The sequence below is a fragment of the Rissa tridactyla genome, chromosome 4, assembly GCF_028500815.1.
Source record: "Rissa tridactyla isolate bRisTri1 chromosome 4, bRisTri1.patW.cur.20221130, whole genome shotgun sequence".
Classification (NCBI taxonomy): Eukaryota; Metazoa; Chordata; class Aves; order Charadriiformes; family Laridae; genus Rissa; species Rissa tridactyla.
In genome coordinates this window covers 29620996-29646188 of record NC_071469.1, presented here as the reverse complement: position 1 = coordinate 29646188, position 25193 = coordinate 29620996, and the positions used below count along the sequence as shown (strand labels likewise).

The 25193-nt window shown below is 52.1% G+C and overlaps 1 protein-coding gene across 1 annotated transcript; it reads left to right on the top strand.

Annotated features, from left to right (window-relative positions):
• Window positions 1–1088: 1088 nt before the first annotated feature.
• Window positions 1089–24100, top strand: VSX2 (visual system homeobox 2). The gene is made up of 5 exons (XM_054200893.1): window positions 1089–1530; window positions 2816–2900; window positions 5794–5917; window positions 22535–22715; window positions 23769–24100. The coding sequence occupies exons 1-5, from the start codon at window positions 1089–1091 to the stop codon at window positions 24098–24100; spliced, it is 1164 nt and encodes a 387-aa protein (XP_054056868.1).
• The last annotated feature ends 1093 nt before the right edge of the window (window positions 24101–25193 follow it).

Sequence of the window (25193 nt, the reverse complement as noted above, 5' to 3'; positions counted from 1 at the left end):
TCCTGGACAGATCCCCCCAGTTTCTGAAACAATTCCCAGCCCTTTCCGCGCCATCACACTCTGGGTACTGCAGAGCCTCCTCCAAAGACCAGGACAGCCTCCCCTTCAGAGGAGGCAGGAACCATTCGGGCTGGTGGACCACCCCAGAGGCCTGCAAACTGAGAAGAGGAGGAACAAGGAAATGCTTCCCCTCAGAGCTGAGGTGGAAGACGGGCTTTTGGTGCTGATCTGGAGCTGCAGTCCCAGCCCCAGCTTGGTGTCGCACTGATTAACTGGCCCCCCTGAGCAGACCTAAAGTCGCTGTGGACTGTTTACAACTATCAAGGTACATGCTGTGGTGGAGCTTTTGCCTCAGGTTGAGTGAAACGGGGGATGCCTTAGCCTTTCTCTCAATTTAATGTCTTAACCGTGTAGCTCAGAAACCACGCTCATGGGCAGGGGTGTCTAGAGTGTCCAAGCAGCTACTTCACCACCTCTGATGGCATGAAGCTGTATGTCTCTCCAACATACAATGCTTCCAGCTCTACATGTTCAAGGAACACTGCTCGGCCTTAATCCTTAGGTTTCCTCTGTGCACGCTTATTTCCCTGCTGATCACATATTTATCTTAGGATATAGGATGAGCAGGAAAGCCAGGGATGCCGGCGTTTCCCTACACGGATGTTTTATGCATCTCTCCACAGGGGCCAGTGCCCCGCGCCGTGCGTGGCCAGGCTGGAGCCGTGTTTCGGAAAGCGCGGATGCCTCCATCCGTCCTTCCATCCACCCCTCCATCCCTCCCTAACCCCACCTCCCCCAGCACGGCTGGAGGCGAAGCGGGGCCGCGTCCTGCCCCGCCGGGGCGGCCCTTCCCGGCGCGGGGGCGGGCGGCGGCCCCATCCCGCCGGCGGGCACCGGCCCCAGGCCGCCAAGCAGCGGCCCCGCCGCCGCCGGTGCCGGCTTTTTGGCATCCCTAATCGCGACTGGCCCCTGTGATTGGCTGCGCGGCTCTGACCCCGCTCGGGCTCCCGGCTGGGCGGATAAAAGGGGCCTGAGCCGGGGGCTCCCAGGCATTCCCGGAGCGGGCACCAGGGACCGCCGGCCGCAGCATGACGGGCAAAGCGGGCGCGGCGCTGGCCCCCAGCCTGCCCGGTAAGCCCAAGCCCGACGGCGCGGCCGCCGCCCCCGCCGCCCCGCCGCCGCCGCCTCCGCCGCCCCCCGCGGCGGGGGCCAAGCCCAGCTCCGGGCCCACCCCTCCCCGCTGCACCGGTTTCGGCATCCAGGAGATCCTGGGCTTGAACAAGGAGCCGCCGTCGCACCCTCGGGCCGCCCTGGACTCGCTGCCCGCCGGGCACCTGCTGGCGGCCCGCTCCGTGCTCAGCCCCGCCGGGGTGGGCGGCGTGGGCATGGGGCTGCTGGGCGCCGGCGGCATCCCCGGCTTCTACACCCAGCCCACCTTCCTGGAGGTGCTCTCCGACCCCCAGAGCGTCCACCTGCAGCCCCTGGCCCGGGCCCCGGGGCAGCTGGACAGCAGCCAGACGGCCAGCTCAGGTAGGCACGTCCCCGGCCCCCGGGGACCCCGCCGCGCCCCGCCAGCGCCGCTGCCCGCCCCCGGCAGCCGCCGGCACCCGGAGACCCGGCGGGAGGCCCAGTGCGCGGCGGCGGGAAGGCGATTTCGTTTCGGTTCCGAGGAGGAGGAGGAGAAGGGCGGGCGGGCGGGACCGCATCCCCCCGCCACGTCCCCGTCCGGGGCTGCGGCAGCGGTGTGATGGCGCGGCCGGGGGCGCCCGGCCCGGGGATGCGCGGAGCCCCGGCGGAGCAGCCCCCTCGCCGCCCCGGCGGCCCCAATTCGTTGCCGGAGAATTAGAGGCCGCTCGGCATCTCTTTCCTAGACGGCAGCAACCCTGCCCGCAGGCCCCGCTCCCAGGCCGCCTCGGGTCCCCCCCGGGACGGCAGGCACCAGCGCCCGGCCACGGGGACAACCCCCAGCCTCCTCCCGGGAGCGGCCGGAGCCGTCCGGCGCGGCGCGGTGCCCGGGTCGGCCGATGCCCGCCGCCCCCGCCCGCAGCACGGCCCGCCGGGCAGCGCGGCGCCGGGGCCGGGCAGGTGGCGGGGAGCTGCGGACAGGGACTGGGCCGGAGCGCGGGGACAGCCGGGGCCGCCGCGGGGGACAGCGGCGCGCATCGAAATGCGGGTCCCCTTTCCGTCCCCCGGCTGCTCCTTCGGGGCAAAGGCGGTGCCGCCCTGCCCTTAACACCCCCCGACCGGGCACCCCTGGGGAGCGGGGGGCCGCGGGCGGACACCATTTCTTCCCGGAATTATTTTTTTTTCCTGCTGGCTCCATAAACCTCAATTTTTCCCTCCCCGCTCCGGTGTTTCTGCGGGCAAGTCCGGGATCACCGGGCTGGGGCAGGCGGTCGCGGGTGCCCGGCCGCGGGGAGCGGGCTGCAGCTTCCCCATTTTCCTCCGGTTTTGTTGTGCTTGCCGGGCTCTGCATTTTAGCAACGCCACAACAGCAACCCCAGCAAACGACTCCGGGGGGGAGAGGGGAGAGAGCGAGCCCGGTCCCGGCCCGGAGCCTTCCTTGGCCAGGGTGGATCGCACGGAGCCGCCCGCACCAGGACCGGCACCGGGGCCGGGACCGGGAGGAGCGCTGGGGCCGGCGCCGGGTCGGGCTGGAGGGAGCGGCCGGCGGCGGGCACCCTGCGCGGCTCGATCGCAACGAAACCTTCGGCCGGAGGCGTCGGAGGGAGCGGAGCCGCCGGGACCGGCCCTGCCCGGGGGTCCCCGGCCGGGAGGGAGCCCCAGCCCACGGCCGCTGCCTGTTTCTCCCCAGATTCCGAGGATGTCTCCTCCAGCGACCGGAAAATGTCCAAATCCTCCCTAAACCAGAGCAAGAAACGAAAGAAGAGGCGGCACAGGTAAGCCAGCGGCCGCTACCCCGCCGGATCCCCCCGTCCCCCTCCCCAGGCCACCGGGCACCGGCAACCCCGAGCCCAGGCGGGCCCGACCCGCTCCGGCCCGGAGCGAAATACCCCTCCCGGCACCGTCCGGCGGCGAGCCCCGGCGCCCCTGCGGCTTCTCCCCCGGGCCCTTTCCTTTTTTCTTTCTCCCCGTCCAAAATAAATCGGATTTGGGGACGTGCCTTTAGGGAGCGGGGGGGATCGGCCACAGGTGTAATTTTATTTAATTTTTCTGGCTGCGGATCCAGGTATCCCGAGCCACAAACCCGAGCAGCCCGTGAGCGTTTGGGCAGGATGCGGATCACCGGTGTTCAGGGGGAAAAAAAATCATCAACCTGTCCGAAACTGAAGCAGTTAAATAATCAAAACCGTTCCCTGCTCCACATATAGCCATCTTAATATTGGCTGTCAGCAAGAGAGAATTTCTATCAATGATTTAAATATTTTATTACTTATAAATAAATGTTTTGCCAATAGATTAAATAGTTGGGAATCAGACACAGGCTGCAGAGAAGGTGAAGGCACCTGGGGAATTGGTTAAGGAAACGAAGATCCACTTTGGGAGATCCGGAGGGGATTTTGATTTCCCCTCGGGAGCAGTCAGGGTTATAGACTTTGCCTGACTTCTCCCACAGTTAAAATGGAGTTGGATTGTCTGCGCCTTATAAACAGAAACAAAAAATCCCGTGCTGGGTTCTGGCATTGCTGTGGCCGGAGAGTCAGGACAAAGAAAGGCCAGACACCATCCACCAAGGGTGATTTAGGAATAATTAAATCAATCCTGCCACGATGCAGGAAGTGTGGATTAAAAGATGCCCCAGTGAAAGCTTAGCAGGATGCAGGGTGGAAGGAGACCAACTGTCCCAGGAGACGCCCTGCTATGCGTGCAACAGGACACTTGGGCTGGAGGGCTCATCCCAAACCCCGGGTCCCTCCTCAGGCAAATGCTTCCAGTTTGGTGCTCTGGAGTAAATACGGGGTCGTTTTCTTTGTGGACCGGACAGGGCTGGATGAAAACACAGCAGAGGCTGGCGTACAGGTGGTGATCTGGGTGGGAGAGAGGAAACGAAATTGAGATTTGTTTTATTTTCAGTTCTAGGCAGAAACAAACCTGCAACATTTAGGTGTAGTTGTATATTCCGCACTAAATGGTTAAGACCTCTAGTTGTACCAGGAATGGGCTGGGAGGCCAATAGTCGGCAAATGTCTGCAAGGTAGAGACACCAAAAGGGAGAGTGGATTGTGCATTGCAAAGGGACAGGGGCTACCCAGGGACGAGAGCTAAAAGGGGAAAACTTCAGCTGAATGTTAGGCAAAACCCTCCCGCCGGTGAGCCTTGCTGGGCTTCGGTGCTCCGGTCAGAGGAGGGTGGAGAAGGCGGCTTGAAATCTAAGCTGAATCATAAATTGGAATGATTTTTCCTGTGGTCCCAGAGAGAGAAAATACACAAGTTAATGTGCCTCTGCTGTCCCTAGAGTTCACAGATTTGTCGGGGCTGAAGGGAAACTGTTTGAAAAGAAAATGGATTTAGGAGTGAATTTAAAGAAGGACCTGATTGCAGGCAGGTCCCTCGCATTTGCGTGCTGCTTTTGTTAGTAATGTTATCGATCTGGTGGAATCCTTTCAATTCTGAATAGCGGAGGCTATTTCTGAGATTTTCTGTTTATGCTCTCTGGAATTTTAAGGCTTTCTGAAATTCGTGTGTATTTTAGAAAAATACTTTTTCCTTTCCTCTTTCCTTGCCCCTTCTGGGAGCTATGTGTTTCTTGGATAATATATTTATATGTTTACTTTGAACAAAGGCTGCAATTCGTTGTTGGGTTTTTGGGTTTTTTTTGGTTTTGTTTTTTTTTTTGCTATTGAAGTGTTAGTTTTTATTGAAAATTGTGTTTTGTGTAGCGGGGGTTTGCAGGGTGGGAGTTTTAACCCTCGGGGGAATGGAAGTGGTCCGAGACCTCTCATCCATCCCCTGGAGAAGGGCTTTCATCCGTCTCGGCTTTCCAGCTGCTGATTTTTCAATCTGGTTGTCCCGAGCTGAGAACTGGCTGCGCAGAGGCGGGTTGGGCTGCTGCCCGCCCAGGGCGGTCCAGGAGGATTTCCAGAGGATAATGGGGTAATGCAAACTGGCAGAGAGCAGCTAATGGGATATCGGAGTGGAAGCAACCAGGGTAAAGACAGAGGAATGGAGCTGGCACTGGCTGTCATGGGGAAGGACTGGTAAAAAGCAGTGGGGAGCAGAGTGGATAAAACCTTTGGAGGATTCAGCTGAGGACCAGGGCTCCAGGGGAGGATTATTTGCTCATGGAGATCGCAGAGGCTAAGGACCATCAGCTGGGGAAGGGCTCAGTACTTCTCCAGGTGGGGTGCTGAGGGGATGGATGCTGCTTTATCTCAGTGTGACTATCAAAGGGTTAAGAAACCTCTGGATGCAAGAGGAGGAGGGGGCTGGGTTTAAGCCAGGCCAGGGGTGGGTGTGCAGTGGTGGTGGGGGGTGAGAGATAGGGACACCCCCAGGATCCTCACAAGAGGCAGCAGGGTCTGAGATGTAAGAGCAGCTGCCATCGCTGCTGGTTGCAGGTGCTCGCTGCTGGGGAGGGACCGTCTCCAGAGGGAAGTCCCTGAAAGGAAGGTGATTTGTAACTGTTTAAAGCGCTGTCTTCTGGCATTTTCTGGTTCTCCTTTCACCCTGGCACCTGACCTTTTGTACACAGAAACACAGGAGATGAGGGGAAAAGCTATGCGTTACCAGGTTACCCAGGTTTCTGCAGCTTCTCTGTCCATTTCTCTGACTCTTCATCATCTTTGCTTCTTCTTCTTGTGTTTTTTGATCAAAGAGTTTTACTCCCCTCAGGACAATCTTCACATCCTACCAACTGGAGGAACTGGAAAAGGCCTTCAACGAGGCCCACTATCCTGACGTATACGCTAGAGAGATGTTGGCCATGAAAACAGAGTTGCCAGAAGACAGGATACAGGTAATCATATCTCTTGGACCCCCTTATCCTGCCCCCTCTCAGTCACGTTCATCCTCCCTGAAGAAAAGGTAGCGGCATGAGAAGGCTGACATTGCTCTGAATAAACCTCCCCAGGCTGCCCACTCCCCTACTCTGGATGGGTAGGCAGCCAGGTCAGCTGTTCTTGGCAGATTTGTATTCAGCGTTTGTATGTTGACATGTGCTGTACGTGGCATGTTGTACCGGTGATTCAAGGTGTGTGTAACAGAGGGAATCCAAAATCACTGAAGGGGCACTGGTGTGCAAGGAAAGACCGCAGGATTTCGAGGATTTGTTGGTACAGGCAAGAAGGGAGCCTCCCAGAGACCGTGTCCCTCCCCACACTGGGAGCGAAAGAGCTCATCCCTGCTCCTTTGGGCGCAGGAGGATGCGCAGGGATGTTGCAGGCAACTGGTACCGCTGTGGGTAGGACCGCAGTGTGGGGATGATGGGTGGGTTCCAGTGAGGCGTTTGCACCATCTCTGCACTTTCACTGCATTTTCATCCTCAAGTGAAGCTTCCCTGAAAGTTTCTGGAGATAATTTTTTTTTTTTAATGCTTTTTAATGCTTGGTGTTTAATTGCATGCCAGTCCTGTTGTGCCACTGTGAGGAGGTAGAAGGAGGTGGTGTGGAGTATCACCACTGTGTGGTCAATCCTCCGGTGGTAAGGAGCAGCCTGAGCCGCAGGATTGTGCCAGCACCAGCCTTTAATGTTCACGGCAGCCAGTATGCAAGCAGTCATTACAGCCCAAAAAGCTGCAGAAGACTTATCCCTGCTGTGTACAACATGGAAGGCGCAATGCACTTGGACAGACCAAACGTGATGTTCACAAGGGTGGGCTCCAGCAGCTTCTGCTGCCTCCCTTCTTCCCATGCCCTGCTCCCATCAGGTTGCTGCACAAGGCACAGGGCTGTAATGGTCAAGCCTTGAACCCATTTTTGCTGGTGCAGGTGATGTTTCTTGGCTGGCTGGGAGATAAACTGGCGTGGTCCCCCATGCAGCGGCAGTGGCTGCCTCTGTGGCTGGTGCGTACCAGTTTCTACACAAGGCATTAGCCTGAGTCCCACATGGTGTTGGGAGGGTCCTGGCTTCCCTGGGTCCTCCTTCTGCTCAGTCCCTCATGCATGCCCAGCACCTGCCGATCTGTTCCTTCAGCCCGTGCTCTTTCTTTGTTAAAGAGATGGCCCATGAGGCTGTTCCCCCATGGGTTTGGAAGGTAGTTCAGAGGGCACTTAGCAAGATAACGCTGATGCTGGAAAGATGCTGAGAATGACCCTGTGCAGGGACAGGGAGATCCTCCCAAACAAAAGTGCAGCCCTTTTTCCCTCAGTCCTGAGCCCCCTCACTGCCCTCATTCTTGTGCTCAATCAAGAGTGATGATTTTATAAAAGCAAGTTTTGCTTCTTATCCTGTTGTGCTGGCAGGACTCCTACTGACCTAACAGCTTGTAGATAACCTGCATGCTAACAGGGTTTCCACCGGTCTTCAAAAATAATGGCCCATCATCTGAAGTCCTACCTGACGCATTAGGATTTTGCTCTGAGCAACAGGCCATGATGCTTCGCCTCTAGAGAGAGTGAGCTGGATGGAGGGTCACTTCTCCACTTGCGACACTGTAGGACATCAAGACGGGAGAGACCTGCTGGGAGTTTAGTGCTGCCTACACCCAACATCTGATGCTGGGCTGGAAAGAAAATCCTTCGATTTTCCATAAAGGGCCTCTTCAAGGAAGAGGTTCATCTAGTGGCACAGTATATGTTGAACTGCAGAGGCACCGTTTCTCTCGCCAGAGCTGAGGGCCTCCCCTATGGGTGAGGCAGAGGGAGATGTTGTGGCAGACAGTGCAGAGCTGGACACTGCGTGTACTGCTTCAGCAACTGGAGCATCCTGCTAGTGCTTTACTCAGTGTTTTATCTGATTTGGAGGTGAAATCTCCAAATGGTGGCTAACATATCTTGGCTGTCACTGACTTGCTGCCAGCATGTCATTCTGCAGCTCGCTAATGAATAACTGCCTACTCTTCCTGTATTGCAGAGTTTTTAAACCTAGGAGTGCTCCTTACCACGACCTCTCTTCCCTAGAGATCAGGTTAGACTTGGACAGCAGAAGCACCGCGTGGTGTGGCTGTTCTGAACATCAAGTGTTGCTAATGGCCCACGTATTCCAGGAGAAAGTGCTTGTGAGTAACGCTTTTGCTCATCGTGAGAGGGGAAATCATGAGAAGCAGCAGAATTTCTGTGGCATCTGTTGCGTGAGAGGATGAGCACTCTGCCAGAGGGAGCATCGGGGTCACGTAGGAGTCCCAAGCACCACTGATCTTTCCAATGGGTCAGCACCCAGTTGTCCTTTATCACATATTCTATCCTTGTCCATACTTCTTTGTGTGTCACAAGCCATGACAAGATGATTCTCAACCCTGGTCATGCTTCTTGGTATTTCACTTCATGTTCCTTTTCAACTTTAGCCCCTTTTGTATGAGCCTAATTCTTTCCCCCGTGTTACAATGTTCACACTCTTTAAATAAATCTAAGCTATTTCTTCTCCTGGCTGTCACTTTTGGTTTTCATCATTGCTTAAGCAAGCTGTGAAGATCTTTTCTTAAATCATTCTTCATAAATCACACGCTAGTCTCTTAATCATGTGGTTGTTCTTCTGTGAAGCCCATGCTGCCTGTCAGCCTTCCTGGAGATAGGGGACCACATGCCTACAGCTGCACACCGGGTGTGTTCACACCAGTTCAGCTGGACTTCCGAGTCCTTGCAGAAACAGCCTCGGATTAGCACTGGTCTACTTGTTTCCACATTTCTTTCTTTCTATTTGTCTAATTCAGTCACTTCAAGCTTTTTTTAGACAGATTTTTTCTTTTTTATCCTCAGGATTTTCCCTTCAGTGTTCTGGGTTTCGTGTGGCATTTTATTAACTTTGTCTAACAAACATAATAATGGCCCTACCAGCTTTGACGCTGGCAGGAGGTGGATGTTAGAGAAGAGTATGAGAGCAGGGCAGCTATCTAGTGATACTTAACAGAGTACTTCAACAGCCTCCTGGGATTTTGAGCATATGTAAATATCTTAATGTCCCCCAGCAAGAAGTTCTGCAGCAGAACTGCATGAGTGAAGTAAATCTTGCTTTGAATCTATTAGCATCATTTAATGCCCCTTGGAAGGAACAGCTGACAATGAAGCTTTATTCCCTTCTTCATAATATTTATAATTTCATGTCATCATATTTTTTTCCCCCTGCATGTGTTTCTGACTGCTCAGGGGAGCTCTATATTTTTGCATTTTCATTGTAGCTTGCAGTTCCTCCCGTCTTTCAACATTGTTCTCTCCCTCTTGTAGGTTTTTAATGAAAGTGTTTTCTAAGATTGTTGTGAGCATCACATGCTGTGGACTTTCACAGCATTTCATGTGGGTTCCCACTGGATCCACACCTAAGAGTGATATCTACCCCTTATTTTCATTCATGGAATTATTTCTCAGGAGGTAGTAGTCAAAGAGAAAGTAAATCACCTATGAAATTCAATATGAAGGTGAAATTCAAAGAGTGCAATTGAGAAAATGATATATAGGAACTGCTTGCATGTAAAGCCTTCAGCAGAACACTACAAATAGCCATCAGAGGCCAAGAAAATTATTGGTTTGAGAGGACATTGAATTCAGGAAAAAATATTCAAATCCTCCAGTTAAAGAAAAGATGAACAAGTATTTTTTTTTTCAAGGCAGCGCTCATTCCCATTGCATGCATCTTCCTCCCGTATTGAGCTGGCTGCTCCTGGAGGGAACGTGAGCATCCTCCCATTGGGCAACGTGGGAAAAGAATTTAATTTTCCTAAGTGAGACACTTTGCACAAGTCAGACGAGATGTCGCTGTGGCCATTTTGCAAGATACTTGAGAAAGACTAGGTTAATCAATGTATTTGAAAGAACATTCAGAAGAGTTGAAGTGCCGCTATTAGAATAAACCCAGAGCATTCTGTAAAATCCAGGTGAGGTAAGTAGATTCCTGTGGGCAAGTATATCCTTAATAGACAACTTGAAGTATTCAAAATGGCCTCAAGCTGATAAATATTCTGACCCCTGACTTAAATCAGTGTGTTTCTCACAACAGATACTCTTAAGAGTAATGTGTAGATTTTAGATAAGCTACCCCTATTGAATTTATTAATATGTGACAGTTCCAAACTTTAAACACTAGTAACAACAATATTAAAGTTCAGTAACAGTTTGATTTGGGATTATTGAAATGACTGTGTATGTTTGTCCTTACAGTATGCCTCCTACTAATCGAACAAATCGATTAATCGGTTCAGTATTTCCAAAAAATAAGATCCTGACTGCCATTGTGGGGACACTAGGTTTGCCTTTTAAGGGAACTGATCAATTAAAAAAGAGAATAAATGTGCTAAAAATTGTCAATTCTTGTTGTTAAATGATTGTATGGTATTTATGTGGACGAAGAATTTGAGGACAAATAGAATTGCTCATGTAAGCAAGAGGAACCCCAAGGGGATGCTGGTGCCATGTGTGAGGAGTTGGGACTGTCTGTGTGTCCAGCAAGGTTTGTGAGGCAGCTAAGAGGTCAATTTTGGCTAAAAGCAAAACAAAGCCAACTAAACCTCTAATTGAAAATGTATTGGTTTAGTTGCTATTAGATTAACACATTTCAGTATCACTGTGTAGCCCTTTAGGAGCTGAATGGGGATGGAGGGAACAGGAGGGTGGTCATTTGGAGGGAAGCATTCCTACCGAGAGTATTTTTCCAGAACAAGAGACTTACCTTGCTTCAGTTTTGCAAAAACGTTCTGTATTTAGGGGTGAACATAATTTGGAAAGGCCTGAGGAACCTGTGTTGCACTTAGCAGGAGCTCAGGAGTGAGCCCACGGAGTCCCCTCAAGAAACATGATAGAAAGTGGGAAGGAAGAATTGGCTTTATGCAGCTTTAGAAGCCCTGGCTTCTACCCCGCCCACCAGCTTTTCCTGCTCGCTGCAGAGAGCTGAATTGTAGTCCTAACCCCATGGTGTAAGTGTGGAATGGGGATGATTGCTCCATGCAGTTGCTGACCTTTCCTGAATCCATGCTTGGATCTTAGTGCTGCAGAAAGTAGTGGCAGTGTTGTTTTTTCTAAGCTTATGCTTGTCACTGTTGCTCTCAATAAGTGAGGACCTGTCTATTCTTGCTAAAACTTTGGGTGATTCTCACACTTAGAAGAGAGGAAGGCCAGCATGAGGCACAGTGCCAGCAGGTTCCCACCTGTATCTCCATACAGCACATTCCTGGAGATCATGTTGCTGGAGGGAAATTACCAGAACGATTATTGTGACTGGAGGTAGATTACCAAGGTGATGGAGAATCTGAAAGTATCGCTGCTGTGTGAGCCAACCATTTCAGTATCTCAATATTTTTTAAGAACCCTGCAAACCCTGCGAGAAGTTAATAGCAAAATAGAGCTGAACTGTTTCAGTGCTGGCTACCTTTGCCAATAATTCCTGAGCACGGCAGAGTGATACCAGATAAGTGTCATTAACTTCCCCTATGCTTTTAGAAATGCAGGAAGTGTACAAGCGAGAGTAATAAAACTAATCAAACTTACTGGCTTGGTGAGAATATTATTATGAGTGTTTCTCGTGGCGTATGGTGCATCTCTGCCTCCATGTCTTTAATTGGTATGTGAGGAGTTCATCCACTTTGCTGCCTCTTCAATAACATGCTTGTTTAGTTGATCTAAATTCATATTCATTTCCATTTTTCAATTAAGAGTTGTTTAATTTGGCCCTTTCTGTAATGGAGTGTTTTCATTACCCTTTATCTATGGCCCATTTTCAGTCCATGTGCTAGAACTTCGTTTACAAGTTAATTACCAGAGCTGCAAACAGAGGGGCTGGGTGATGGGCAAGAGCAAGGGCCCAAGCAAGCCTTCCGAAAGGGCTTACTCTCTGAAAAATCTTATACCGTGTGCCTTTGGACAGAGGAAGAAAATGTGGCAGGAGACAGGAAGGGAAATGGAGAGCCGGGAACATCTCTTCAGCTTTCTGTGAAGTGGGGACCCTCCTGCAGGTTGCTAGACCATGCAGGTTACCTGCCCAGCTTGTGAGATTTACCCTGCTACAGCTGGGGCGGTAGGTGCAGTTTAAAAGGTGTTTTTTTTAGTGCAGAGATGAAGGTATAGAGCTATGAATATTTTGTATACCCAGGTTATGTTCAGTCCCTGAGTTGCTTCAGCCACTGATCCATTTTCTAAACGGGACAGAAAAACAAATAAAACCAAACTTGCTTGTCCTTACCTTCTGCTCTGTGCCTTGCAAGATGTTTATGGCTGTCACAGCATAAGGGACAGTGTGATTTTTGTGTGCTCCGCCACAGTACCAGGAGGGAAATGGGGCTTTGCAGTGACAGCTCCTTCCTCATTCTCTCCATGGTTTGGAGACACCACCACTGAGAGTCAGATACCTTCAAGTGTTGGGGCACTTCAGCTGCCTGCGAGAGAAAAGACAGGCAGGCAACAAAATAGGCCGTAGCCCGTTGCTGTGGAGTGCCTTGGCAAAGACTTTCCCCATCATGGCCAGCAGAATGAGGAATGGCTTTGCAGGTTTAATGCCAGGCTGTGACAACTCTTCCCTGCATTTATCCCCCTATTATATTAACAACAGCAGGTTAAGGGTAACACTTCTCAGAGTTAGCTTAGGCACTGCAGTTCCTCGATCACTGAAGCTCTTCTGGAAATGCTGCCCTAAATCCCTGTGCTGGTAACACTTGCATTCACTCCTTCTTTTAATGATGAACTTTCTTTTATCTCTTCTAATACCACTGTACTTTTTCACAACTGATTTTTTAAAAAATAATTGGTTAGCCCACCAAGTTCAATAGTTAATTCCCCTCCAGCCCTAGGATGCCTGGCAGAGGGATCAGCTGACGGTTGTATGTTCAGGTTTTCCTTTAATGACCCTTTATTATAAAGTTTTCCTCCTTTCCTGACTTTGAATAGAGATTTTTTTAACAGTTCAATAACACAAGCACTTTAGAGACGTGGTTAATTTACTCTCCCTTTTATTTCTTAATGGATCTATTTTTCTCTGTAGTGTTTATCTTTTACCCTGATAGATCTCAACAAGTTCTTCTGATTCTTCTCTGGCAGCACAAACCTCCTCTGCCTGCCTTTTCACTGCCCTTCTTTGTGGGTGTTCTGCGAGCCAGGTTTTGCACAGTCCTGCGCAGTGTTGAGAAGTCTAGTGCTCAACAGACATACAGATGACCCCGATCTCTGCATGCATGAAGGTGGCAGGTCCTTCTGTGGAGAAGAAAAGAGGAACTGAGTTGGAGAACAAACTATCACTACAATATCCTACAGCAAAGGTGGGTCCCAGAGACCACCTTCATCAGAGGCTGTGAGAAAGCATTAGGTGCTCTCCTGTCTACTCTGAGTGGCGTTGCTCTGGGAGCAGCAAGAGGTGTTCAGTTTAGGGCCTGCCTGGTGTGAGAAGCACAGTTTGCTCCCTGCTTTCTGTTTCAGTGGGTTTCTGCCCAAAGGCAGAGCTGAAACTTTGGCTGGTAGTTATTAGAGCTTTCAGCTACGGTTTTCTCTCCAAATTCACAGCAAGGGAACGCAAGCGAAACATTGCTTATATCTGGTCACCATCCTGTGACTTATATAAAGGCCCATGTTGCCCATTCATAAACATGGGTATTATGTCCCCTCCATGGTCTAGAAGTAACCTACTGACTGACTCCTGCCTGGCTGTTGGAGCTGTGGGTAGCAGCAGCACTTTGCCAGGCTGGGTTAGCCCATACCTGTGTTGTTCAGCCAGGCCAGTGCAGCCAGGCTGCCCAGCCACGTCTCTGGGAAGCTCTGTCTCACCTGCAGCTGCGGGGTCTGCCACTGGGGGAAATAATACCTTCTCATCCATGCCACCCTTTCCTCTCTAAAGGCACTGCTTGGCTTACCCAGAGGGAGGCAGAGCTGTGAGTGTTGTTGGGAAACAACCCCTTGGAAGAATCTAGCCAAGCCATCCATGTAAATGCATGTGATGAGTATTTGTGCTGGCCACTGCTCTTAGCCAGACGTGCCAGTGATGTCCGTTCCAAGACAACTTGTTTTATGTTCATCAGGTGTTTCTGATATCTCTAGGTCCCTTCATATCTTTGGCTTCACCATCCTTCCAACTCAGAGTCCCTCATGACTCACTACAGCACCCACCATTTGTTAGTTGATTGGATCAGCTTGAGTTTATATGATGACCATAACTGAGATCAAAGCTTCAGTGGCTAAGTGACAACTGAGGAAGGGTCCCTGCCTGGGAGATCTTGGCTTGGGTGGACTAGGCATGAAGGATATCTGGGAATATCCTGGTGAGCTCGTATGTGCTGCCCTGGTGCAAGCAGCATCCATGAGCAGGTTGTGTGTTGCCAGCTCTGCGGGTCACACCGTTAGCTGTGCTGTGCACTAGTTTGAGCTGACAACGTCAGCTGCAGGTGTCAGTGGCACAGCAGCAGCAAGTGCCTGGAGCATGAGTCTTCTGCAGTGGTAAGGTGTCACGTGAAAACTCCTGGAATTGTGAATTACCTAAAGAAGGTTAAGGGTACACAGAGCTGAGGAACACGTAGGGCCAATAGCAGGCACGTGGTAGGAGTAGAGCACTGAAGGGCCACCCCAGTGCAGCCAACGTAACTGCCAGCCCTGACCTCTTGAGTGGTGGTCAGCAGACAGACCACTGTTCTGGCCTGCTCTTTGGCTCTAGTGGTCCTTCTTCCCCAGATTCAAGAGAGCCTGGTGAAGGATTTACTGAGGTTGGGAGATTAGATATCTCTTATTACATGAGGCAAAGAATTGCAAACATCATCCTTAGTATGAGTCTTCCTAAGGGAAGATTGTAAAGGACTGCAACTTTCTGCTTTTGGTGCTAAGTCCAAGCTGCTGCATGGAAACTTATTACAACGTGTTACAGCGTTTTACAATACATGACATGTTTCTGTAGATATCTTCCAGCTAATGCTTTAACGCACCAAGAGTTCCCATGCATTGGTGAGCCCATGCTGTAGCCCTCAGGGGGGGGACTTTGCGGGCTGTCCCCATGCACGCGGGGATGGGCTTGAGCCTTATGTCAGGAAATGGTGGATACCAGGTCGTGGTGCAGACACCATCTCCTGCTGGTGCACAGCCTCTGGCTCCTACGTTTTTTCCTGGAGAAGGCCAGATCTCACTTTTGCCCTTTGCTCCGTGTCTACTGATAAAGGAAAGGACAACATGCAGCTGCTTCTGGCATGCAAGGAGCAGCCCCAGAGCAGCTCCACAGCCTCTGAGGAAGGCTGTCATCCCGAGCTCTGATTTTTGTGCCCACTGAAAGGCATTATGAAGGGGATGTGACATTTCCCCTCTGACTGCCCTGGCTCGCCTTGCTCTAACATGAAGGTGATCATACTGTGTTTCCCTGCATGTTCACAGAGTGCACTGCATATGGATGTTTACGAAGACCAATGCTAAGGTTTCCTCTGTGCCAGAGGACCTGCGGGGCAGTGTTAGTGGGGCAAAAGGAGGCAAAATGAAATTATACAGGCAGGATAGAAGCTTGGTTAACGGAGACAGGCATTGTAAGCACCCAAAGGATGGATGTCCAGTATCACCCTTTGTGACAATGACAAATGTCTCCCTGGGTTTGTGTGGACTGGGATGATGGGCGCACTCTTGCCAGCTTTCCCGTGACTATCATGCAGCCACGACCCTGATGCTTTTGCTGTTTTTCAATCAGCGGGTTAGAATTTGGGTGTTTATCTGCTGTGTCCCAGCATCTGGCGGCCTGTATGGAGCTGTAGCTCCAGCTAAGCTGCTGGTCAGCTGGCATCATGGCCTGGCCATGATGAAGTCAATGTTTCAGGGATGCATTTGCTGTGCAGATGTGTTGCACAGATTGAGTGTTTGCTGAGCCACTGATCTCACTATTCCTACCACGCACATCATGTACACTCTTGTTTTTCTTTGGGGAAGATGGGAGCCCTGCACCTTATGAAGTTCTCCACTTTTTGAAGGTTACGAGAAGTGAGAAAACATGTCGCCACCGCATGAGGTGGCAAGGCCAGATGAAAACCCCAGATTTGCCAAGGGGACACAGTTTGAGACGCTCCCTGGCCAACAGGGATTTTACAGCTTTGGCTGCATAAGTCAGATAAATTGCAACAAGTAGCTATACTCGGCCCACTTAGTGCTTTTTAAGAGCAGGATTCAGAGGCAGGTGTGGACAGCAGGACTGGTGGCATGGTTGTAATAGGATGTACATTTTTGCTGGGTGCCATATTGAGCCTGTATTTGATGTTTGCCCTGTGCTAGTTTAGCTTAAAGGAGACCCAAGCTTGGATGAAACACCATGTCTTTGCTCGAGGGGGATGAGTATTGTCTCACAGCCCGTCTCAGTATGTCTGGTTGGACTTGTTAGCCGAGTGGGTCAGACACGACTCCAGCTATTAGCAGGAAGGGCTTTTGCCATGTTGTGTATGGGAATTGCTCTTTCTAATGTGAGCTCAGAAAGCTCCTTCCCAGTGTTTAGTAAGAGGAGGGATGATGAGTCCTGTGATCAGCCATGCAGCCCATGTGCAACCTTTACTGCTCCCATTTAACTTCATACCCAGTTTATACCTGCCGTAGAAAGTGATATCACCATAAACAGTGCCAATAATTTTGACATTACATTTGAAAAGACAGCAATAAACCGTTTCCAGGCTTACACAAGCAGTGCAGTCTCCACCAGCAGCCTGAGGACAGGAAGCTTTCCTGGGGTGATGACTACAGGGGAGTGATTTGGAGAAGCCCCAGGACCCAGACAGACCTTACACTCTTGTGACAATTCATTATAAAGCCCCGGCGCCCATGAGTGTGGATGGCAACATGCTCTAAGGAAGATATGAGGCCGTTCTTTGCAGTGCTCACATGCTCAGATTGGGCCCAGCCAGGGCCACCAGCCCTGTCTGATAAGAGAGTAAGGATATTGCTACTTTTTCAGAGGAGATTTTCATTCTGACTGCTCTCATTGTAGAGTCTTGGGTTGGAAAGGAAGAAGGTAGAAGTGTAGTTGTCAGGAGGAACTGGGTGCTGAGATGTCAGCAGGGCTCCGGGCATGGAGGTGAGCTGGAGGTGTTCTCTGATCTGCAGCTGGACCCACCAAAGGGCTTCAGGTGGGAAACGACAGGTATGCCACTAGGCTTGATTTTAGGAGCAGTATTCTGCTGCGAGGGGGACAGCGGACCTGACCGGGTTTTTCTAGTCTGGGAGAGGGGTAACCAGTATGCAGGCAGAGTGTGAAGAGCTTGCGCTGAGATACAGAGCTTCTCGGTGCCAATGCTTTGCTGTGCATACAGTGAGGTGACAGGATCAGTCCAGGGCGGTGTGGTGGAGAAGCAGACATAAGCAACTACAGGGTATTGGTGTAGATGTTTAGATGTTTCCTGTGTCAGTAAATACCACAGAGGGAAGAGATCTGGTAGGTGAATGTAAGAAGTTCAGCTTCTGCATGGTTCAGCCTGAAATGTCTGGATCCCTAGAAGAAGAACATGGTGCTGGATGGACATGAATGTGTTGGGTCAGAAAGCCATCAGCACCATCATGTCAGGTGGGACCATGACAGCAGATTACAACCCAAGGCAATGTCACAGAAGTCCAGAAAGCTCCCAGGCTGCCTGGCTGGCCAGGACATGGTTTCTCTGCTGTGTCCTCTCTTGATGAGCTCAGTATCAGAAATGGCTTCTTCACAGGGATCATACAGAGCAACAGTTCAGCTCCCCGAAGCTGAAGGTTTGCGCCAGGGGAATTGTCAGAGAGCAAAGAAGATAAGCCTGTTAGCCCATGGGCAGAGGAGACAGTGTCAGTGTTGCTGCTGGGGGGACTTGAGATTTTGACCCTTGCTTTAGTTGCTGGTTTGCCAACAGCGTGTGCATCCACTCCCCACAGCCTGGCAAAGGCATGTGCTGGTGGGGCAAGCGCTGGTGTGTCTGGGTGTCTGTGCATGTGTGGACGAGCATTTGCTTGTGGCCATCTAGTGGACACTTCAGCATGCACTGCTTTGGGCTGGGACCATCTTGTGCTTCATAAACCTCGTTACTTGAAAGACCCCTTGCCGAAATGCTATGTGAAAGGCAGCATGTGAGATTTGGTGAAGCAAAAATTCCCCATTATCTACCCTGGAATTTTCCTTTAAGAGATGAGGAATGCTTGAGCAGGGAAAATAACATTTTTTTACTAGGAAGACAAAAAAAGGCCACTACCAATTCTGTCTGCATGCCCAAACTTAGAAAGCAGCAGCCAAGACAATGAGTGTAACCAGTGAAAATTTTAGGTTGAAACAATACGCAGTAGCACCCTAGGTGCCTTAAAATATCCCTTTGCTAATTCAGATTCCTGGCTCATGCCCAACCTCAGAGAGATTTCTCTCTTTAGCAGACAATGTTTCAGGAGCTGATTAGGTAAACAAACTAACTAATATGATGAATGTGGATAACAAGGACACATTGAGTCTCACGTCCCTTTGCAAAATGAGAGATTCCTCCTACTACAATTTGCTCTTCTGCATCATCAATAATCCGAAGAAGCATCGGTCATCATTTGTGATTCAGAGGAAGAAACTGGCAAGAATAACCTTGCCAGTCTTGACTCCGAAGTGCCGCAACCCTGCGGATGAGCACAGAGTGCCTCAAGTTTTACTGCTTTGGGCAGTGGGCACCGAGGGTGAGAATTAGATGATGATTAAGGCTAGAAACATCCCCCTTTATAAGGCTTTGGAATACTGCTGATGTTGGTAAGAGGGCCTCAGAAGAACAGGCATGTGGAAGAAGGATCCAGGAGATGACACTGAAGGTGCTGGCATGTGCTGCTATCTTGGTTCACAGGCTGTGGCTGCTCTTGGAGGAGGTGGTGTCAGTGTGATGTGCCCGGTGGGTTAGACAGATGAAAGCAAGTGAGAAGGAACATGTGTGGTCCAAAGCCACGCCAATAAAGCATTTCACAAAGCTGAGCCGATCCACATGATGGGAAGGGGCAAGAGGAAACACAGGCAAACCTAAATATTGCTTGAAGCAGACTGAATTTTACAGAGCCGGAGGAAGTTGTAGAATAGATATGTCCCAGCAAAGACAACAAGAAGCCAAAGAAGACAGAATACCAAAACTGCGAGTAAATGTAAGTGTAAGAGTGAAACCCTCTCCAGGAAAAGTAAGGTGCCAAAAATAAATAACTGCATATTTGGAAGCTGTGGCTGATGTACCAACACAGCTGAAAGTACCTCAGAATTACTAAAACTGGTGTGTAATTCAGCTCAGAATCAAGGCACGGGAAAATTTTGGTAACATGTCAAGAAATTTGAAGAAAGCGGTGAGATATTCTCCCAGAAGAAAGTCCCACTGATGGAGCCATCTGAATGAGGGCAAAATTCTGAGAACGCTCCACGGGGAATAATTCTGCTGACCTGAAATGGCATGGGGGCTGCTGGTGCCATGCTGGAGCAATTCCCTCTGTGTTCCTCAGGATGGGCTTGTGGCAGAGGTGCTGGGCTGCGGTCTGATCCCAGCAATATTCAGTATTGAGCACCACTGGTTTCACTCGACTTCATGCCTGAGATGAAGATATTGCTCCTGGTATGAAAGCAAGATGGTCAGTCCTCCAGGTTTCTGTTCTGCTAGAAATTCTGGGATTTCGAACTCTCCTTTTTCCTAGTCAAAACCAAGAGGAAATACCCATCAAATGACAAAAATTGGTTTGGGAAATTTCAGAGTGATCTTACTGAGGTGTTGATGTCATTTTGATTTTCCCATTTGGCTTTAAAGCATAGATTTTGCATGTCTTAGGTGGCCAAGATTAAAATACAGCATTCAGGAGAAATCCATAGATAATTTTGATTACACTTCCACTGGCCGGATGCAGTTTTTCCTGTGTGATTGAATCAGCATTTTTTGATTGAAAATTTTCCACCAGCTCTAGTCAAAATTGGGCTGCCAGCTGGCAAAGCTTCTGCTGGCTCCAGCGTTTGTGTGGCCCTGCCGTGGGAAAGGAGATGCTCCAGGGCAGCAGGTTTAGTGGCAGTGGGCAGCACTGGGGCAGGCTGAGACCTGGCCAGAGAGAAGGGCAGGGGAGCATGAGACAGGGGGTGGAGATATTTGGGGCATCAAGGCAGGAGGGAGGGAAAAGGGACCGGTGGTAAAAGCGTCGGTGAAGAGGCACCTGGATAAAAGAGGATAGAGGAGAATTTAAAAAGTTGCCCACTTGGTACTTGATGGAAAAACCTTTTCCTGGCTGAGATCCCAGGTGGCAACTGGTGACAAAACAGCTGTGCAGAGCAGAGCCCTGCAAGCCGCCCTGGGTACATGGAAAGGTGTCACTGCATCCCCAAACCAAGCCAGATTTGCAGGTGCTGGCCCTCGGGCTGTGCAGGAATTTCTCCCTGAAGCCAAGGGAGACAGAGAGGAACTTTGCGGTGAGAGAAATAACTGTACTGGTTTATCCAGGGCAGAGCAGGCAGGATCTCTCTCCTGGTTCCAGTGGGTCGAGCTGCCCCTTCACAGCATGGAGGTGTCGGGGGTGGGTGCCCCGCCACCTCAGTCTGGTGGGTGAGAAGGAACCACAGGGATTTGTGCTGAGGTTGGGGAGGGAAAGAGTCAGTTCTCTCCAGCTCTGCCCTCTGGGCTCTGGGAATGGGAGGAACATGTGGCCTGGAGTGAGAGACACTGCCAGCATCTTGCTGACTGCACCACCGAGCAAACCCGTGTGTCACACAGGCACACAGGACCTGCGGAGAGAGGAAACTGCGCACTCCTGAGGGTCCTCGCTCAGGCCCCAGTGGATTCACAGCCACCGGTGGGCCAGGGGTTACATATCGGCAGTATGAAAGTGTAAATGAGACTATTATGCAGAGGGGGTGGCAGTGTGGTGAAGCAGCCTGGCTGTAAAATCCCCTCTGACATGCACAGAGTGGCTTCTGCTGGGAGAAGCTGGGATCACAGCCACTGGGACCACCACCCCACCCACGCCACAGGGCTCCCTGCAGAGCCAGACTGGCCAGGCTCCCACGAATGGCCAAGGCAGGCTGTCACGAGCGCTAGCAAGCCACCCACCTACGCTGCAGCTCTGTCCCGGTCAGGATTCTGTGCTGGGCAGTTTCCCTCTGCACAGGTGGAAGAGGCGAGCTTGCCTTGCCAGCTGAAAGCAGGACATCACTCCACGGCATCAGTCTCGTGGTCCCCACAGTAGAGCTGGGGGTCTGCCCCAGTCCCCCAGTGCTCCCCACTGCAGCCTGAGCTCCCCCACGGCTACGGGTGGTGGGGACAAGAGGGGGTTAAGCTGTCAGCTCTGTAATGTTAAACAGGTGTCAAAGGCACCTCCATATATCTGCAGATTGAAATCAAATTCTTTGCAGTATAAAAAGATAAATTACCCAGGCGATTCCCGCCTCATCCCACTCATCAGGCCAGCGCCAGACGGCAAGCAATTTTTTTTTTTAATGTGCTAACGACCTAATCAAGCAATCAAGTCGGAGAAGATTGCGGAGTGACCCCGAGCATCCATCTGCCAGCGAGACCCCGCCATTCATTTCCATTCTGCCGTGTACTTTCCGGGAAAGGGAGGGGAAAAAATAGAAAAGAAAAAAAAAATCCTAAACAAATTAACACCCAATTTTCTGTGAGTCTAATTAGTTAAATGAGGAGGTGTTTGGGGTGTCCGCAGGGAGGGAGGGGCTGCCTCTCGGAGAGGGGCCTGGTAACTCCATGGCATTAATTAGCGCAGGTCAATGGCGTGGTTCCCTGGGGACCAGCTGCTTTAATTTCCCGTGATATTTCAGTGCCTGAGGCCCATCGATTCAAACTGAAATTAACTTATTTTTCAATCAGGCCTGGGCTGCCCCTGGGGCTGACTCTTCCTTTGCCTCCTTCTGAATAGACCTCGAGCAATTTTTCATCTAAAGCTGATGCCTCTGCTCGGCAGAAAGGGAGGGGAGCTGGGGAGGGAGGAGGGCGAGGGAGACAAGAGGAATGGAAATCGGAGAGAGAGCGCTAATAGATTTCTGTGAGCATCCCTCCCCCTCCGCCATTGCCGCCTGCCTCTCTGCTCGCTGCCCCCCAGGTCACAGCTCAGAGATTATTCTGCCAATTTTCTGAGAAGATGAGGGGCTTTTCAAACTGGGAATTCAGGACGAAGCGCACAGATCAGCTTCCCCCTTCTCCCTCCTCTCCCGAGCATCCACCCCCATCCCAGCCCTCCCTGCAGGCACCGCTGCCTGCAGCCCTGCGCCGCAGCTCAGACACCCAGTAAATAATGAAAGAAAATCCCAGGCACGAGAGCCAAAAGCCGCTAGAAAAAGATGCCGTGATGGCAAATTAATTACATCCTGCGGAGAGGGATGGGACCTGCTCTTACGCTTGGCCCTCGCTGCTCCTGCAAGGGAGGGAGGGAGAGATACCCAGCGGCTGCTGCATGGGGGAAGAGGTCACAGTGCTTTTGGGATGAGCATCTATGCGTCTGCCTTCATCCCGCTGCACAAGCACACGTGTGTTCCCATGCGGGAAGGGGACTGACACACCTGCCCCCCACCAAAACCCGTATTTCTCCTTGTTGCACCCCTCCCACAGGTTTGGTTCCAGAACCGCCGGGCCAAGTGGCGGAAGAGGGAGAAGTGCTGGGGCAGGAGCAGCGTGATGGCTGAGTATGGGCTCTACGGTGCCATGGTGCGTCACTCCATCCCTCTGCCCGAGTCCATCCTCAAGTCTGCCAAGGATGGCATCATGGAGTCCTGCGCCCCTTGGCTCCTGGGTAAGAGAGCAGCCACCTTCGTGGGGGATGGCGAGTGGGTTGAGACGAATTGGGTGGATGCGAGAAAGAAACCGAAGCCATGTCAAAAACATGGATGGAGGGTGGAGGGGCAAGGTCCCCCCACCCTGCTGCCCTCCACCCCCCCATCCCTCAATAGCCCTTGTCAATCGGGTCTGACCACTCATCCCAAATCCATGCTGGTCCTTGGATCCTGACCTGCAGGATTTGCCCGGGGCAGGAATTTGCCCCCCATGCTCAGGCTGATGTTAGCCTTTGCATCCCATCGCACGAGCCATCCCTCATGCCCAGCCCTGGAGCAGGGGCTCCAACCCTTGCCCAACGCAGGAGATCATCCCAGTCTGACTCTCCTGGCCTTGTGATGCTGTGTGGGGTGCCAGGACCCCCAGATACTCTCTCCTTGCCCCAGCTCGCGGGGGGAACATGCTACTGCCTCCTCCTGCTCTCAGCACCTGGAGGAGCTGCATTTCTGCCTGGTTTCGCTTGGTTTTCTGTGCAGACATGGAGGTAGCAGCTACCTTACCACGCTCCTGCTCTTTGCTTCCTGCTTTCTGACCTTTCAGACTGGTTCTGCCCCAAAACTAGTGTCTGGCATCTTGATGACAGGCTGTGCTGTCCTTCTGTCTGCGTGAAACTGAGAGAGGCAGAGGGGTGGGTTGTGTGAGGAGCGGGCTGATACAGGAATAGGCAATGGGGAATCTCCCTCCCCAGCCTTGGTGAGGCTCAGGCAATTGTACTGCTGTCTGAGACCCTTGTCCCTCTGTGGGGACAAGCAAGCTTTAGGTTCACAGAGAGAAACGAAGGGGAGAGTAATCATAGACCTTTGCGGGCAGCCCCAAGGTCACGGAGCTGCCTTGCCTGGGGCTGCCCTCGCGCGGGGGCCAGGGCGAGCGGCTCGCCGTGACTGCTGCGTGGAGCGAGGGTTTCTGCTTTTCCTTAATTCTGGCCTCTCTTTATCTTTGCTGTTTTCAGTTCAAGATGGCTTTCCCATGCCCAGGCGCTTTTCTAAACCCGAATACCAACAATTCTTTTTAGGGATGCACAAAAAGTCTCTGGAGGCAGCGGCTGAGGCGGGGAGGAAGACGGAGGTGGAGCGCCAGGCCCTGCCCAAGCTTGACAAGGGTGACAAGGAAGAGAGGGGCCCGGATCCCAAAACCGCCATTTCCCAGGAGGAACTGAGAGAAAACAGCATTGCCGCCCTCAGGGCCAAAGCTCAGGAGCACAGCACCAAAGTCCTGGGGACCATCGCCGGAGACACCCCGGCCCCGGGCAGGAAGCCGGAGACAGGGGAGGAGGCGGCGGCGGCAGAGGATGAGAGACAGACGGAGAAGTTGAACTCGTCGCAGAAGGAGGAGAAGCTGATCTAGGAGGGGGAAGAGGTGGCGGAAGCCAGCCCCAACAGACACTGTGTCCTCCGGGGACTGCGTTCCCCCTTGGACTGCCAGGCCCCCCCGGCCGCCCCTGCCCAGGGAGCGGGGCCCCAGTCTCTGCATTTGGGGCTGCCTGGCAGGGGTGCCCCCCACCTGCTCCCCTCGAGCATACCCCTGCCCCTCGGTCCTCCGCCCCGCCGGGCCTTCTTCACTCCCCCAACCCTTTCCTTTTTGGGGGACCGGGAAGTGTCCCATCATTGTTGCCACCCAAAAGGACACCAAGGCTCTGGGTTCCTCCGGCCTCGCAACCACCTCTGGGGCTCTCTCCTCCTGCTCCAGCCCTAGACCCCATCCGCCATCTTGGAGTGAGCCTGTCCCCTGCCACCATGCCCCTCCTTGGTGCACGTCTCTCCCCAGTGCTGCCTGGGCCCCTTCCCCTAGCGCCCCATCCCACCATGTCCCAGGCAGACCCGCCACCTTCCGCTGGCCATCACCTCTGCCTCTGGCCCAGGCCACAGTGGGATGAGGCCATGGCAGTGTTTGCATGGAATGGCGACTCTCCTTCCAGGGTGGTTTGCACCTTCCACCCATCTCTCCCTGCCTGGCACTGGGGTCTGCAGGGAAGGGGCTGCAGCTTTAGAGTGGTTGAGTTTTGCCTCTGTTTGGCAGGAAGAGGCAGGTTTAGCCCACGGATGTGATGCCCTGATCCCATCCAGCACCTGAAGGTGGCCCCAGCCCACATTGCTGGCTCCCCCAGCCTCGGCCACCACAGCCAGGTCTGACTGCCCCAAACGCCAAAGCCCTGCACCCCTGCGGAGGGGCTGAACAGTGAATTTGTTTACTGAATACATTATTCCAGGTGAGACAATAACATCCGCCCAATGTATTTATTGAATTAAATTTGTCCAGCTTGCCCTCTGAGTGTTAAAGGGAATGACAGCCATGCACATCCACCCCGATACACCCCATAACATGTACATATGTCTCCCAGCCAGCCCCATATGAGCACACGCAGACCCACGCAGCCGAACCCGCTCCGTGGTACCATCACCTTCCCACCCCAGTAACGCTCTATTCCCCTCCCAAAAAG

What these genes read in the sequence shown, in the direction of transcription:
- VSX2 (XM_054200893.1), top strand. Translation starts at nt 1,089, where the DNA reads ATGACGGGCAAAGCGGGCGCGGCGCTGGCCCCCAGCCTGCCCGGTAAG. An exon ending in CAGCCAGACGGCCAGCTCAG is followed by an intron (nt 1,531 to 2,815) that starts GTAGGCACGTCC and finishes GTTTCTCCCCAG; the next exon opens with ATTCCGAGGATGTCTCCTCC. An exon ending in CTGCGCCCCTTGGCTCCTGG is followed by an intron (nt 22,716 to 23,768) that starts GTAAGAGAGCAG and finishes AATTCTTTTTAG; the next exon opens with GGATGCACAAAAAGTCTCTG.